The sequence below is a fragment of the Oxyura jamaicensis genome, chromosome 20, assembly GCF_011077185.1.
Source record: "Oxyura jamaicensis isolate SHBP4307 breed ruddy duck chromosome 20, BPBGC_Ojam_1.0, whole genome shotgun sequence".
Taxonomy (NCBI): Eukaryota; Metazoa; Chordata; class Aves; order Anseriformes; family Anatidae; genus Oxyura; species Oxyura jamaicensis.
In genome coordinates, this window is record NC_048912.1 from 6,937,508 (window position 1) to 6,954,892 (window position 17,385).

Below are 17,385 nucleotides of genomic sequence, written 5' to 3' on the forward strand. Positions count from 1 at the left end.
TTTATTTACAAATAACAGCCAACAGGCAAGGGTAGAGCTCGTGGCTGGGCGGAACAGCAACTTCGGAACAACAACAAAAGGGGGGAGGCGCTCAGCGAGGCACATTCATTCCCGGAGCGGTCCCTGTCACCTCACAACAGGGCAGGGTACCCGCGTGCTTCCCCGGGGCTGCAGGGGCGGCACAGCCGGCCCTCCACCGCCCCGGCTATGGTTTTTTTTTTTTTCCTCGCCGGAGGCCCAAACGCCGCCGTTGGCGGCCCCCTCACGCAGCGGGGGCATCCCCCGCCCTTTGCGGCTCGAAGAGCAGAAATTTCCCCGGCCGGAGCGGGCCTGCCCCCCTTACACTTTGCCCCGCCGCCGGGACGCCGCTCGGGAGTGAGCTGAGCCCCTGAGGGGAGCTTTGTCCGCCCGCTGCTCACCGACTGCAGGAACCGGAGGGTCCCCACGTAGTCCCGCTCGGTGCTGAGGATCTCGTTGAGGACGCAGAGACGGAGGCGCAGCTGGCGGTCCGTGTCCTTGGGGCAGCCGGCGGGCTCCGCTGCGCCGGGGTGAGGAGGAGGAGGAGGAGGAGGAGGAGAAGGCGACTCCATGGTGGTGGTGGTGGCGGCGGGGTGAGGCGTTCCGCTTCCCCGCTGCTCGCCTCAGGAGCCCCCCATAGCCCCGCGGTGTCCGGAGAGCCCCGGGAACGGCACGCCCCTGGCCGCCCCCCTCGGCCCTGCCTCGCCCGCGGGCGGAGGCGCTACAGGAGCCGGGCGCTGAGGGGAGCCCGGCTGCGGGACATACCGGGGGAACGGCGGCGCAGCGGGCGCTCGGCGGCCGAGGCGGCGCTGAATGAGGAGAGGAAGGGAAGCCCCGGCGGCGGGGGGGTGTGGGGGAGCGGGAGGCGGGCGAGGAAGGCGGGACGGGGCGGGAGGAGGCGATGGAGCCCGGCCCCTGGAGGCCCGGCCCGGGCAGCGGCGAGCAGCGGCCGGCCGGGGGCGGCTGAGGGGAGAGCGGCGGGGGGCGAGGGTGGGAGGGACGGAGTGGCCCTCACGGGTAGCGCGTGGCGGGAACGCGGCCTCACCGCGCTCCCTCAGTCCACTCAGCCCTCAGTTCGCTCGCACCCGAACTCCCTCACACACCAGATGCTCTGTGCTCCCTCAGTCCACTCACCCCTCACACACATGCCCCTCACACCCACGCTCCCTCAGTCCACTCACTCCTCACACGGATACCCGTCACATCTGAGCTCCCTCACACACCAAATGCCCCGCACACCTTCAACCCACTGACCCCTCACACCTGAGCTCCCTCACTCACCACATGCTCTGTGCTCCCTCCATCCACTCACCCCTCCATCCACTCACACCCAAGCTCCCTTACCCGCCAAATGCCCTGCGCTCCCTCAATCCACTCACCCTTCACACCCACACTCCCTCACACGCCACACGACCTGCTCTCCCTCAGTCCGTTCACCCCTCACACACGCACCCCTCACACCCAACACACGGCCCCCACAAACACTACGTTCACACAACACGTGAAGGCACTGAACTTGAGCACCCCACACCGCAGTAACACAACACACCACCACACGCCCCATTTCCACACACCGCCACGTGCAGCACCCACACACAGACCCCTCACAGCCCATGGCCTGCTGCGAGCAGACACACACCAGGACAGGCACACTCACACACAAACTCATGTATGCACACAGAAATGGGCACAAATGCACACACCTCTGAAAGTGGAGACGTACACACAGCTTCATTGGGGCAGAAATGCACCACAGGCACCCAAATATCTGTATCTCCCTCCTCTGAGATGTACTGAGAGGCAGGCACACAAACACAATGCTCTGGCGCCTAGAAATGCGTTCAGGAATGCATACACAGAAAGTACACAGATATGCAGAAGTAAGAGGACACACACTTTGACACCAATGGAGAACATATACAAGAAATGTGTTTCTCTGGTGTGAATCAGAAATATTCGTACCAGTGGAGATTCACTCAAATACCCTCAATGCACCATAGGAAAACTGCCAGGCTTTCTTCATGGTACAAATAAATATTTATTTCCTTTGAATTGAGGAGAAAAATATTTCAAGAGAAAATTTTAAAATGTTAATAATGTAAACTTTTAATGGCATAACTGTATGGACAGATCTGATCTATTACCGTAAACATGAACACAAGTAATGTGATAAAATATCATTTTCCTCAGGCTAAAACAAAATACCTCTTTTGGTATTTCAACTTAACAGTGACATTTTTCTGTCTTGGTGGGTCTCTTTTATCCTAAGCATTAAGTTTTCTATTTAGGAGAAAATGACGGCAGTCCAACACACAATTTTCATCTTTAATTCTGATTTAAGCTTCATGGATATCATATTACATGACATGAAAAAACAACTCTTCAGTCAAGGTATAGTGGCAACAGGCTGTGTGTCTGCTTCATAAAGAAATATTGAAGATGTTTTTAGACCTAGATGTCAAAATTGTCTGAATCAAGTAATATTGATATGTTACCTTGCCAGCTAACATATGATGTATGATGTAGCTTTATGATGTAGCTTTGGGTCAAGATACCCAATTCATACCTTTGCAAACATGATTCTCATAATACATTGTAATATCACTCCATTTCTGCAACCTTATCAGTGAGAAATTTTGCCTTCACTCCAAGTCAGTCAGAAACAAGATTGCTCAAAATGGGAAGAAAAATATGAGAGAGCTGATGCATCCATAATTGTAGGAAATCAGAGGGAAAAGCACTGAAGGAAAGGGTATAGCAGGAGATAATTCTGGGTTTTGCACAGATCTGAGCTGCATGGAGGGGCACTACAGGAGATGGAAGAGCGCCACAGCACAGGCCTGAGACAAGGACAAAGAAGCAAGACTTCCAGCAGGTCAGATTAGACACTAGATTCACTGTTTTTCCTTCCAGTTAATTATTACCATTTGTTTTCTTCTGAGAGCTACTAGAACATTTTTAGTTAGTTAGTCTGTCTCTAGTTGCTATCTTTTTAAAAATCAAATAACATTTCTGTGTGGGACAAGTGACAAGACGCTCATTTAAAACATCCTGATGGTTTAAATAACAACATTCTCTGGAAAAATCAGCATCCCCAAAGCTACGCCCCCACCCTGTGGCTGCATGAGAAAGCTGACAGTTTGAAAGTTTTGATTTGTTAACTCTAGATCCTGTTTTTGCCTCAGAAGTCCCATAATAGTTTCATTTTCTCAGCAAATGCTGAGACAGGAGACCATCACAGAGAAACAGCGGGATGCTATCTGAGCAATGCTTGAACTACTGTGTAGTATGCATGCCTTCTTGTTTACGTTGTGTGTGAGATACACAGTTTCTATCTTTATAGTTAACATTAAAAGCATTATTATGTAAGGTATTTTAAAAGGATGCTACTTCTGACTGGAAAGATTAAAATGTTAAGAAAGAAGTTTACATTAAAATTAAAGAGAGAATATTCACTTTTATTTTTGGAATAGTTTTCTTTTAGTTGTAGAAAAAAATATTTTGGTACTGTAAAGAGTTTTGTTTTGTTAGTTACTGTTTACTTTATTTCTCTCCAAATTATCTCAAATATACACAAAGAGTCCTTACTTCAGACTGGATGATTTATTAGTTGCTAGCATGGCTTTTAATTTTAAAGACAAAAATCTGTAATTAGCCAGCCAGCTCTTTTATTTTTAAAGGGATGTTGTGTATTAACTGAACAAAGCTGAAGCTGAATTTGTGCCTCCTAGCTTTTTTTTTTTTTCCCTCCTTATTTTTTTAAATTATTTTTAAAAAGGAAGTAGTTTACAACTACTGTTCAGTTTTGAAGAGAAATTTTACTGCCAATATTTTTTTCAAGTGAGTACTTCAAAAGCAAACAAAAAAAATGCTGCTACTTTGTAAAACAGTCAGGGAGTCAATTATCAGGTGAGTGACATATCAATTACCATGAAATTCACCATCTTTCATGAAGATGTAATTAATTTACATGTGCTTGTAAGTTGTTTGGATCTGTTATGTTTGTACATTGTCTACCACAGTAACACCAAGGTGTTAAGGTCTCTACATGACATTACAATACCAAAAAAATACTTCTCAACTACGTGTTTGTCTCTGTACTGGTTGAGTTCCCTGTTGTAGGAGAAAATATTACTCACTATTGGCCTTGTGAAGGCCATACTGAAGGTTCTGGGAAGGCTGCTGTAGAATAAGATTTAGAAATCCAGAGTGACTGTAGAATTTGTTAATTTAAACTGAGATTACACTCTTTAGCAAGGAAGATCCAGTAATGTACCTACCTGCCTCTTCCCCACTGTTTTTTTTTTTTTGTTGTTTGTTTGTTTGTTTGTTTTGTTTGTTTTTTTTTTTTTTTTTTTTTCCTTTTTTTTTCCTTTAACCATTGTTTTTCCATTCTGAAAGACATATCTCTCTATTAGTCTTCCCAAAAGCATATTTGAAGTTTTCTGGAGTTAACAGGTGTTCTTTCTGCTAACATTAGGAAATTTTGAATCTAATGCCCATTTTTGCCACTCATGCTTAGTTTCAAAGTGGCTTGATGACAAAGGCAAATGTCCAGTGCATTACACATTCTGCATTGTATATGTGTACACATTATATATGTGATTTATATGAACCAATCCCATTAATTAATTTATTGTGGTGCCGAATAAACAGGGACAGGGACAGGTACAGGGACAATATATATGAACATTACTTTCCTGTATGGATCTCCACCGGGTCTTTTTGTGTGTGTTCTTATTGTTGTGTTAAAAGAGCTGCTGGATTATAGGTTCCTGTATGCTGCTGTAAAAGTTGGTTGTATGGACCTCTTGGTGAAAATGGGTCTCAAACAGTCCACGTATGGCAAGCTAACTTTAAGAGAAGCTTAAAGCTGGAAGTGAGCTCTGTGTGGAACTGTGTATGAGCTGGTACGGACTGCATAAAGGCAGGCATCACAGAACTGTTAGCTCACATGATTGCAGTTATACTGTTTCCAGATCTGTTACATGATGTCTACAAGGCACCCTAGATTTACCAGCCCAGTTCAGCATTAACTCATCATAGAAATACCAAAGGTGTACATGTGAAATCCATAGGACAAAAGACGTTTGGTTCCCCCAGACAATTTTGGCACTCAGGTGCTGTATATGACCTACCTTGCTTAAGGTAGTGTGAGGATTTCCTGAGCCTAGAAGTTGTACCTGGACCATTGCTTTTAATAGTCACTCATGGACCTATTTCACAATGAATTCTCCTAAAGTCTTTCACACACATTTAAACTGTTGGCTTTTCCAGCATCCTTTAGCAATCAGTTCCACATTTCATGATGTGTTCCATAAAAAATAATTAAAAAATCCATTTTGCTTCAGACTTGGCAATTTATTTGTGTACACCTTAATATTGTGAGAAATAGAGCTTAATCACTGTCCCTGCTCCTTCTATTCTCCATTTAAGATTTTGTAGACCTTTAGGAGATTTGCCTTCAGTGCTTTCTACATCAAGTTAAAATACCCTGATCTGTTAGTCTCTCATCATATGGAAGCCGTTTCATATGGTTGATCACCTTTACTGCCCTCCTCTGTACTTATAGTAGTCCTACTATATCCTTTTAGAGGTGGTAGTAATGGATTTCTGCAGTGCATTAAAGACGTGTGTGCACCAGGGATTTGTTCCGTGGTACCATGGTGTTCAGTGTATCGTTTCTATATAGGTTCTAAAATGCTGCTTGCTTTTACTGCTGCTGCTGAGCAGGGAACAAGCCCTGACTTCAGGCACTGTTTACTGAATGGCAGTAGCTAATTTAAAATCTGTCATTGTATCTGTAGATATGCAGAGTAATTCTAGAAACTTCAGTCGAAATAATGTAGTGAATAGAGATTTCCACCAGTGTAATTGAAATCAGACCCTGGCCTGTGTATAGTGGATGTGAATCACCTTTCACCTACCCCTATATATTTCATGGCAGCTTACTGATTTCACTAAAGCCACTGCTGATTTATTCTAGCTAAGAATTAATCCCTTTGATTTCTAGAAATGATTTAACTTCAAGCAAAATATATAGACTTAGTTTGCGGTGAGCTTTGCAGAAATAATTTCTCAGGTTCTCACTCTCCAGGAGCCTAAACTGCCAGTGGAGCATTTGCATTTCCTTTTTTACAATCAGCATAAAAATAATTTTTGGAAGAAAAACGCTCAGGTAACTTGTCTGCAGAATGGCATAGGACAAATATAGAGAGGCTTAGAGTGAGTTTGGAGAACAAAGGAATTGAATTGCTAGGCAGGGCTGGGTGGAATTCTCTTTGATTAGAGGATAATATTGTACACATTCAGTCAAACTCTGAAAGCACTTAATTAGACTCACAGTGTGTGGCAGAAGAAGTTAAGTATTATTATGTCCATTTGAAAATGGAGTAACTGAGATATAGACAGCTGAAGTGGCTTGCCCAAGAACACAGTGTCAATATGTGCAAACCCAGAATGCAGGAGTTTGCAGTTCCTGTCTTTGACTTACAGAACACACTCAAAGGGGCCTCCACAATGTCACACGAGTTTCCAGTCAGCTATTTACATTTTAACCATGCTGTTGTTCAGGTCGCCTCAGTGTGTGATGAGACAGCAGTGCCTGAAGCCTGTGCTTCTCCTCAGAGTCCTCATGTACTTTATTATTTCATAACCAATATCCCAGAGAAAACCAAAGGTCAACAACTTAATGACAAAAAGGATTCAGGATTTCAGAAGAAGGAAGGATATACTTAAACTATATCATAGGATCTATACAGAATTTTTGTATTATGTCCTATTTTGTAAAATGATATATTACCATTACATTTAGCACAATGAGAACGGACAGTTGTTTCCATCATAAGGTCAGGTAACATGGACAAAATTTTTGGAACATATTCCTGGTATTGAACTCACTAGTTAATTGGAAATACAGCTTATTGCCTTTGCATCAGTGAGCTTTGTGTCAAATCCTAAACGCATAGCATTGAGAAGCATGTCTTTTTTCAAACGTGCTGTAATCAATGTAGAATTCTATAATTCTATAATCAAGTCAAGAAATCCAATTTTTGAAGACATTCTGGGAGGGAGTTGTATTTGACATTATTCACTTCTCTGATGCTCTTTTCTTTCCACTGTCTCATTCACCGCTTTTATCATATTTCCCCTCTTTGGCTCTTCCTCAATCATACCCACCTAGTTAAAACTAATCACGTACTAAAAAGTGCATAATTAGATTTTCATGATGCTCTTTCCTGACATAATTTTTGATTATGTAATTAAGGGTTCTTATTGGGCTCTTGAACCGAGAGAAGATTTTGGTTTAATTAATCAAAAGGTCTTGCTCAAATCAGGGTATTTTAAAGCAGTTTAGTTTTTAACTAATGTACAAAAAGCATTTTTATTTTTCCTGACTTATAGAATGTTATGTGATATGCTCTTTACTCTCTAAAGTCAACAATATAGAAACATTGTCTTGACATCAAGCTTAGTTCTTTTTAGGTAAAGCACTAGAATTAGGAACCAGGAACAGAGGTGCATAAAACTTCACTGTGATTGAACTAGGATAATTTTTATATTTTACTAACTGGAAGTTTGCCAGATGATGAAATGGTCAATTAAACTGGGGTTGTTCCACGTGAACTTTTTTCCTGCATGAAACCATGTAAATAAATTAGTTTTTTTTTCCTGTCAAATTAATATTCTTATGAAATTTGTTGTTTTGAGCAGTACTAAGAGAGGCTGCTGGACGTTTTGCAGATAGTATTGCAAATAAGTATTTGCCCTGAGCTAACCATAACCAAGTAAAAGGCACTTTTTGTATTTTATTCACTGTAAGTACATGAAGCAAAAATAATAATAATAATAACATGAATGATGGTGCTTGTTTTTGCTTATGAATTGCTTCTTCCTAAATGCATTTTTGTCTTGTTATCAGCCACCAGTATAACCTACAGGAAAAGCCACCAACCTTTTGGTCAGCACACCAAAATTTAAAAAAATGATGAGGTGGAGACTAGAACTATGCAGCCACTTCTAAACGTGTATGGTTTTCATAATTAAAAGCAGAAAAAAAAAGTCTCCCTCACACAACAGAGATTTCAAGACAAAAGAAAAAACAGTTTTATTGGATAAACCAAATACATGCTGTCCATCCCTTTATTCTTTTCTCCCATTCCAGTCTCTGATTTTTCCCATGTGCCTCAGTGCTTTTGAAGATGCAGATCCTGATTTTGGGGGCTAGGGGCTGGCAATAGCTCAGCAATCTGTCGTCCACTGGCTTTCAGCTGCAACAAGTGCTTAAGATGCTTGTTGAGAATGAATGGATCATTCACATGTTTATGTTCAGATCACACACAAGTGATTGACTAAATTGGGGCCTATTTCCAGCGTTGGTGTAAGGGAAAGGAGCAAAACCTCATGTAATGTGGTGCTGCATCAGCTGCTGCTTTGATATTCAATGCTTCAAGTGTATTTAAGCAGAGCTGTAATTTCTATTTTTTGTCTACACCTGCAATTTAGTGCAGTAATAATTATTTTTTTAAAATATGGAGTGATTTCAGTAATAAGCATTTGTGAGATAATATGTGAACCCTTCACCACTAAGTATTGAGAGCAAAGGAAGTCCTCACTTGATAAACTAAAGATCTTTCTCTAAGGGTGGACTCAACCAGTTAGACATCAGACTAGCACAAAATAGATAGCTTTGTCATAATACCTTAGTTTGCATTTGCAGTCTCCCAGGACAAGTTGCATTAATGGTAAAACTCTCTCTATGGTTATTGTAGTGCATGTATTTAATACCTACAGGGCTAAATCATGTAATCAGGAAAAATTTACTCCTATATGCAGCTCAGGCTGTGGTTTCATTATTGGACATAAGCCCATCTAAATGGGGGCTACCCTTTTTCCCCTTTCTCCGTTGCTGCATGTTTTCACCACCTCCTTTGTGACACTGTGGTGAACATGATCAGGATCAGCTGATCCAGCTGAAAATTAACCGGAAGGCAAACAAACAAAAGCTCCTTTTTTCAGGCAGATTTTTTTCCCTGACTGGCTCAGTGTGCAACCCCTAAGAGCTTCCGCTGGCATGAGAGGAGACCTAAGGTCTTGTGGTAAGGGCAAGGCTGAGAGAAGGATGGGACTGCCTCCTTTGGCAGCAACACATATGCAGATCAGTTGAAAGCCATTTGTGAAACTATAGCCTTACACTGCTAGATGCATCAATGCTGGATGCAATCCATGAAATTATAACCACTTCTATAAGGTCAGTGCATGGGCTGTGAGCTCACAGCGTAGGCGTAGAAAGACATTCTGGGAAAACATCACCAAGCTCTAACAGAATACTAATTGACTACAGCAGTCCCATCGGAGAATGGGAATCAGACTTTTTTTTTTGCCTTATTGATATTATCATAAAGGGCTTTTTTTTCCTCTTGCTGATTTTGTACAGAAACATTAAAAATAAGCGTAGCAATAAAAATGCCATTAAACTGACAGTATCACTCATGAAATCACAAAACACTTTAATTTGAATTACAGTGTGAATGCTGTAACATCATACATAACAGGAAGCCAGGGACAGGAGATTAAAGTTAGGAGGAGGCCAATATGCTTTGCCACAGAAGATGAAACGATGTAAACACTAATGGCCCAGAACACAGCATGCAGAATGTCTTAGACTGAAGATGGAAGGGAACAGGGCAGATGTGTTTTTCTTGAAGATTCTCTTAACAACCAAATTGCATTAACAATAGCAAAAATGTCAGTTTTGGCCCCTTTGCTTTCAGAAGTTCAGCACTTTCAAGAAGTCTTCATTTTGCATAAAAATTTGGCCAATTAAGTTGAAAAGTAAAAAATCTGACGCTTTTTTTTTCAGGATGCTCAGCTGGAGTAGAAGTGAAAAAAATGCTCTTTCTTTTTCAGAACCGAAGAAAAACATTGCCATGTAGACACAGCTCTATGGAAAGGAAAAAAAATAAATAAAGAAAGAAAATAAATTGTTACTTTGAATTAGATATACATAACGTGCTGCAGATTTTTTTTTATTATTATTATTTTATTTTTAGCAAAAAAAAAATACCAAAGTGTAAGGTGTTTGTCTTTGGCATGCACGAGATTGAGATTTTATAGCTCTTAGATGCACCCTGGTGTTGGGTGACTGTAAAGTATAAATTCTAAACTGGATTTTCTTTCCTCTTCTGAGGATGTTGACTTGAACTAGATTGTGCAGCCCTTTTTATATATTTACACCCACTGTTGGTCTTCATAATGTCTTACTATGCAAATAGTTCCAAGCCATGAGAAAGACCTCCACAATTCAGACTTTTCTGAAAGTCTTTGCAAAGTTCAGGCAGCAGCCCCAAGCCCCAGACAGCAGCCCCAAGCCCTGATAGCCCCTTCAGAAGGAGAAAAATGCCTCTTCTGCTTGCTTTCTCCCAAGCACAAGGAGACAGTGCCTCTTAAGGAGTGTGTAGACAAAGCTCTCTCTTCTGAATGGCTGGTGCTTTGGGGATGACTTGCACTGGAGCTGTATTTCCATTCCTCAAGGACCAAAATCCTGGGGCAGAAGTCATTTTTCTGTACATGAAGTTTAGGCTTAAGCCAGATTCCTGTTTGGTATGCATCAGGTCACAGTAACAAGCTAAGCTTGGGCAAGGTAATTACATAGATAGTCACACTGAATTCATTGACGTTACCCATGTGCATAAGGGTGGCGAGGGCTGGCTTCAGTAAATCCGAGTCTCCACATTTCATTTGAATGACCTGTGATATGTTAATTATTTTTCCATTTCACCAGCTGAACAAATTACAGAATGATTTCAGTTTCAATTTGAGCATGCTTCCTAATAACACCAGATCAGAAATTTACAGCTTCCCTCTTCTGTGTGAGTACAACACACTGCAGCTACATTTTTGCATAGGAAGTTTCCTTAAAATGGTAGCGGGGATCTAAGTAACAAAGTATGGGTAAAACTACAGCACTAAAATAAATACCTTTTTTTTTTTTTTTTTTTTTTTTTTAAAGAAAGTTGTAAGAGACAACATGATGATGAGACAGAGGTGTTCAAGAAGGATGAGTAGTGGAAAGGTTTGCAATGACAACAACATGGAAAAATAATTTTGCACTTTATAAACTGAACCAGTCCAGAGGAGACAGAAAGAAATGGTCCCATTCTCCTAATTTCTCCCCACATGCTTCTTTCAGTTTTCTCAGAAACAAAAGTGTTTCTTCTGTTCCATAGTATTTAGCCTCATAAAGTATTTGGGAAACACTGAAAGAATAAAAAAAAAATGAAGGTTAAGTAAAGTGAGTGTGACTGGAGAGCTCACTAGAACTTCTGTTGTGTTACTCATGTTAATTCTGGCCCAGTAGGCAGAAGACACAAGAGGTGAAGCCAGAATAAAGCTCCTTTTGTCTAAATGAAGATTCTTCTAACGAATACCTAAGAGCAAATAAAGAATTAATTACTATAGTAATGAGCAGAGAGAGGAAGCCTTTCCTGCTGAGAGGAAAGGAAACAACTTTTCTTAAATCTGAATCAAGGAGCGAAGGAACTGTCTTGAACTGGGCTTATGAAAAACATGAAGAGTTCTGAATGCACATGAGTAAAATCTGTACTGTATGGTAAAAACCAGGGACATTTCTTGATGATTCTGTTAAGTTTCTTGCAAGAAATTATGCGATATAAAGATCAGCAGAAAGGTCAGAGAGGATGTCATTTAGCAGCTTAGTTCCTGATGCTACTAATAGCTCTCCTTGTGGCTGAATTCATCTCACTAGTAAGGAAAATCAGGGCTGTTATACAGATGTGTATTAGAGGAGCAATTGCTAAAATCCTGAGTCTGCAAACATTGTTAACTCCTTTCAGTGTAAGACATTCTGACGGACTTTTGTTGCATTGTAACCAGGTTCTTCCTGATTCCAGCACAGTGTTGTTTCTTTCCAATTTACTGAATACGTTTCTGTCAATATCTGAACAGTTACACTATTATCTAAATGAAAATCAAAATAAAATTCAAAATAGGTTTTTCTGTGCACGAGACAGAATGTGTAACAAGTCAGTCCTATAGCATTTAGATGCATGCAAATCTAACTAGTGCTTGCATGGCAAGTAAAGTCTCATTATCACCTCTCAGAAAGGAAAAAATTGCAAGTGAGTGATTATCCAGCCCTGGGTCTTCCACCTCTCTGACACTTCAGGGTTTGGGAGCTATTCGATTTCATTTGCATCTTTCCACTCAATTAGACTTCTCACTCTGCAGTCAAAAACAGTGATTTTCCCCATCTGCTCTCTCACTGTCTGCTATATATATATATTTAGTAAATACACTTTTTTTTAAAAAAAAAAAAAGACAAGTTGTTTATAATGTTTCTCTATAGTTTAGTAATTGTAAGCTTTTCTGACCTAGACATGGTTTTAAAGACTTGAAAAGGACAATAGCCTCAGATTTTCAAGCCTGAGTATGTTAACCTTCTTAAAATGATAGTTTTTAGGGCTGCTCCACACCAGAAGCACACTGATGTCAGTCAGAGGGATCACTGAGTGCGCAGTACAGGTAAAATAAGCCACGTTCTATCATATGTGGATAGACAAACACTTAAAATCTGGTCTTCAGATTGTGTTGCACCTTTGGTTGTCTAAACCCTGTTATGTTCCTGACAGATGCTATTATTGTTACAAATTATTTATTAATATGACAGTGAACAGAGCCTGCAGTTCAGGATCGAAGTGTCTCTAGCAATTTCTGTATTGCACATCTGAGAATACAGTTTACAGTACTGAGTCATGTGAGTCTCATATTGTACCTTGAAGGTAGCAGATGACTACTAATTTCAGAAAGCAGCTCCTTTTGCCAGGACAACTAAAAAATAATAATAAAAAACACACCAAAAAACCCTCTGTCTAATACGCTTTGTTATAGAAATGTGGGATTTTAGCAAAATTATTCTGTGTGAGAAGTGTCTGCTTTCTTTGGACGTGTTGCTGTTCCTTTGAAATACTGAAAACATGAAAAATGCAAATTTGGGAGTTTAGCCAATGTGTTAGTTTTACAGTTTTTTTACAAGAAAGTCCAAGTTCTCCTGTGAAAGCGACAGCTGAAAATCTGATGTGTCCTGTTGGCTTTACAAGGAAAGTGGAATTTAATTTCCATTGACTTAGAATTGTATAAATCTTGCATATTCTATATATGACTATTATCCTTTGCAAATTAGTTCAGGGTTAAATATCAAGGTAAAAGGTGAACTATCAGCACCATGCGGTAATACCCATGTTAGTTTCATAGGTCTTTCTTGCTGGAAGAGCATCATTGCATTAGTGAAGCACTGCATGTGGACTAATTACAGAAAGAGTTGATCTAATTTGTCTGGCACAGCACTGTGTACATACAGCTATATTGCTCCTCCTGTCAAACAATTGTATTTTCTTATCATGACATTACCTGGTGCTGTTCAGATATTTTGTCAGAGTCCTTTCCTCAAATTATAGATCTGCCGTGGGTAGGAATGGGAGTTCAGGGTAAGGCACAGGGCAGGAAGTTGGCCCAAAAGATGCAGAAGGTCTGAGATCTGGATTTGAAGGAAACTGTGGGCATAAGAGGGAGAAAATTGTGTTTAAACCGCATGATGAAGTACCTTGCTAATACCACCTGAATTCTCATATAAATAACCACTCAATAATTTGTTTTATTAATCCTCCAGTTACCTCAATTGTAGTGTTAGCAATAGGAGAACTCTTTACCAGACTGGATTTATTGATTTTAGGGCATGCAGCGCCGGAAGAAAATGTAGAGAGCTGAGACAGTGAATCAAATGTGGAATCCCTTGGGAGATCCACTAGTACATTACTGGACAGCAGCGAAACCAGCTAGAAGCCAAGCAGAATAAATAGAATCATTCCCTCTGGAAATGATTAAAAATGGGCAGCAGAAGGGAAAAGATCTATAGAGAGTCTCTGCTAATGCTGGACTGGGAACTGAGCTACTGTGCAGGCAGTGCTGTTTTCCCAATAATTTTTCTGTCCATTCTGCAGCTTTTTTAAGGCGAGGTTTCCTTCCTAACGTAAAATATATAGCAATATGCCAGTGGGGGAAGTGCTGCGAGGTTAGCCCTGTCAATCAGTGAGGAGCACCTGGCCCCTGGGCAGACATCCAGAGACGCTTCTTGCCAAGGAAGTAGCTTATACAAACTGTGAACTGTGTCCACCTGTTAGGCATTGTATGCACTTGATTTATGTCTTGTACTACAGACATATTTGCTACAACTAGCTCTTTACATCAGTTTAATGGTAATTCTAGTAATTGGCACTGATTCACACATACATGCAGCTACATGTTTTCCTTTCCTATTTATCTGCCTTCTGCTCTGTTTGAAAGGCTTCCTTTCCTTCTATGCCTCTAACCATAAGAACACATCAGCCAGTTATGTACGCAGCACAGTGCCATATTCAGTAGTAACATTGAACTGCTCTGTGTTTCTTTTAAATTAACTGAAGAACTCTAATTTTGCCCTCAGAAAATCAGCTAATGTGGTCTTAAAAAATTTTATAGCAGTTCTAAGAATGATGCCAAACCTGTTATTCTTCCACTGCAGTTGCAAACTCACTTCAGTACGATGAGAGCACTGTTTGCCAAGTGTATCTAACTTGACATCAGGGCTATGTGTCTTGGGGGATTAAGACATTATATTTAAATCACAGGCATGTGTCAGAAAGCCCAGGTGCATTTGGTGCTCAGGTGAAAGCAGCCTGCAGTGAGGCAGTGTTCGTATTTCATGTAGACTATGTTTTGTGTGTGTGATACATTGAGCAGTTAGAGACTTATCAGGAGGGCAAAAGGGATTAATTAATACAACATAAAATCATCAGCCAAAATCACCCCTAAACACGTGAAGGGCAGAGCTCTCAGTCTTTACCACTGTTACCACATTGGTGGCAATTCTTTCTTTGACAGGCCAACTCCACGGCTCCATTTTGACATTTTAGCTTTTAATTTTTGAGACTTTCAAACAGAGATACTGCATTCATGTACAAATATTTGTATATCTATCATATTCGCAGTGCTCTAACTAGCAGCTTAATTATCTGCTTGGTAGCTATTAAGTTTGAGAATGCATATTATTTCTTCCCTTTTGGAGGATCCTAACTATTTATTTGTGAGGAAGACTGATGTGCTCCTTTCCCTGTCCTACTTGTTCTGAAGTTTGGTACATGTTAACTGTGGGAATCATAGCATTGTGCTATCTGTCCTGGTCATTTATAGAAGACACGTGGTTCCTGTTTTCTCATCAAAATACGGAGATGTTTGTAGAATGGTGGAAAAAGAGTGTGTGATCACTTTTTTTACGAGATCTCTGGATGAGATCATTCTAATTCAATCTTACTAGTCAGGGCTATTTTGAGTGACATTCCGGTTAGAAGAAAAAAAAAAAAAAAAAAAAGCAATTTCTATGCTCTGTTTTACATATCCTGTCATGGATGATATGCCACTGCTGCTTCAGGAAAGTCACCATGATCTGTGAGAGCATTTCTTTCATTTTTAAGTGGAAACATGGATTTGGGATTGCAGAGAAAATCTTCAAAATGTGAATCGTTATGATCAGAAGGCTAGTAGAGAACATACCCTTTTTAAATTCTGTAAAATCTTGTGCCTTTTAAGGTAATCTGATGTTTGTACAAAATTCACAAGGCTGCCAGGTTTGATCTCATCTTAGAAGAGTACCTTCTTCAGCTACCACAGTAATCTTACTAGGACTTGTTGACTCAACCTCACTTTAGCACAGAAAGCAAAAGCCAGGGACATATTTAATATTTGTCTTCGTATATCATGGTTTAAATTTGGTATATATTACAATATTAGAATAGGAAAGAAATTCTAATCCCATTTTCTGCTTTCTGTATCTTCAAATGAACCAACTTGCCATCACCCGACTGGAGCTGCGGGTTGTTCTGCACATCAGTTCCGGGTATGTGTTGGAGGAGGGGTCACACAAGAGACCTTATCTGTTCTTTGTTGCCTTCCTTAATCTAGAGTAAAGAACTCTGTGGACTCAACACATCACTGTGGGGTTGTGGTAAATGGAAAACACACTCAAGCCACTAAGGGCTGAAGTGGATAATCTTGTAGGTTGGGCGTTTATCTATAGGGATGAGCCATAATCAGCCATCCAAGCCATGTTATCAACAATTTTTGAGGTTTCAGCTAAAATATAAGTCAGATGTAAACCAGCTGAGCCAATAAAATTGTTTGGCACAAACCACTCTCACATTCTGCCTCATTCTGAACTCTCTCCGTGGTTGAATAGCACTACAGAGTGTGTTCTGTTCCAGCAGAGCCTAGAAATGGTTGTATCAGGCTGAGGCAAACTCACATTACATGGCAGCGGCTTCTTATTGCTTCAAGAGCACCTGTACTGCTAGCTGTAGTTCTCTTTGGCCAGCTGGATTGCTAGCAAAATATCAGAGACAAAATAAATTTGTGGGAACACTCATGAGATCCCCAGAAAACTTCTGCTTTCTCAGCTTCTGAATGCAAGCCATAAAATTACAGGGGACTTCACTGCTTATGAAACCAGTGTGCACAGTATTTTCTTGTAAATACAGATCTCTTTCTTCTCTGACCTTACAGATCTGTGAGTAAGTAACACTATGACCTGACTTGTGGCCTCTACAGAGTTAATGCACCCATTCCTTCTGAAAGTCAGGTTACTCAAAGTCTTTCCCATCAGACTGACCATACTGAAGTGCATAATGCAATAATTTTTTTTTTTTTTTTTTTTTTTTGCCTCCAAATGCTTTGGTTGTGTTTTGGCTTTGTTTGAATTAGCTGTTGCAGAAAGGAATTAATACCTTTGTTTTGATTATTTTTAATCTCTTTGTCTTTCTGCTTTTTATTATTTTTAGTAAAATGTTACTTAACCATTTGTCTATACTAAACATATTTCTAAATTCCCAGGGCTGCATTTTAATATAGCAAGCATTGGAAACCATTGCAAGCATTTGAAATTTCCTTTAAAGATAACAAATAAAACACCATCAATACTTATTGGTCTGAAAAAGGCCAAAAGTTAAGTGCCTGTCTTTTACTCTCAGATCAAATATCACTTTATATAGGAGTTGTTAAAACTCCTAGATAAGAAACAAGAAGACCTATCATACTGTATGCTACGAATAAAACAGTACTTACCATGCAGGCGTTTATGCAATTAACTGTAAGGAAGCAGATGTGTTACACAGGTTAAAGGATCACACTTTTTATTATGTCTGTAATTAGAAGCAGAATCTGTTGTTGTTGTTGTTGTTGTTGTTGTTGTTGTATATTTCTCTAGTGCCTGGCATGGATTACAGAGTATTTTGGTAAACAGTTACAACTTTTTATTTTTTT

General features: G+C 40.3%; 1 protein-coding gene across 2 annotated transcripts in view; it reads right to left on the reverse strand.

Annotated features, from left to right (window-relative positions):
* The window catches only part of PREX1 (phosphatidylinositol-3,4,5-trisphosphate dependent Rac exchange factor 1), a 175,694-nt gene extending 174,828 nt beyond the window's left edge, over positions 1-866 (reverse strand). For both annotated transcript variants that reach the window (XM_035344177.1, XM_035344176.1), the window contains exon 1: positions 420-866. In XM_035344177.1, coding sequence (XP_035200068.1) covers positions 420-590 — 171 coding nt within the window. In that variant the 5' untranslated portion in view covers positions 591-866. The remainder of the gene's footprint in view (positions 1-419) is intronic.
* Positions 867-17,385: the final 16,519 nt, after the last annotated feature.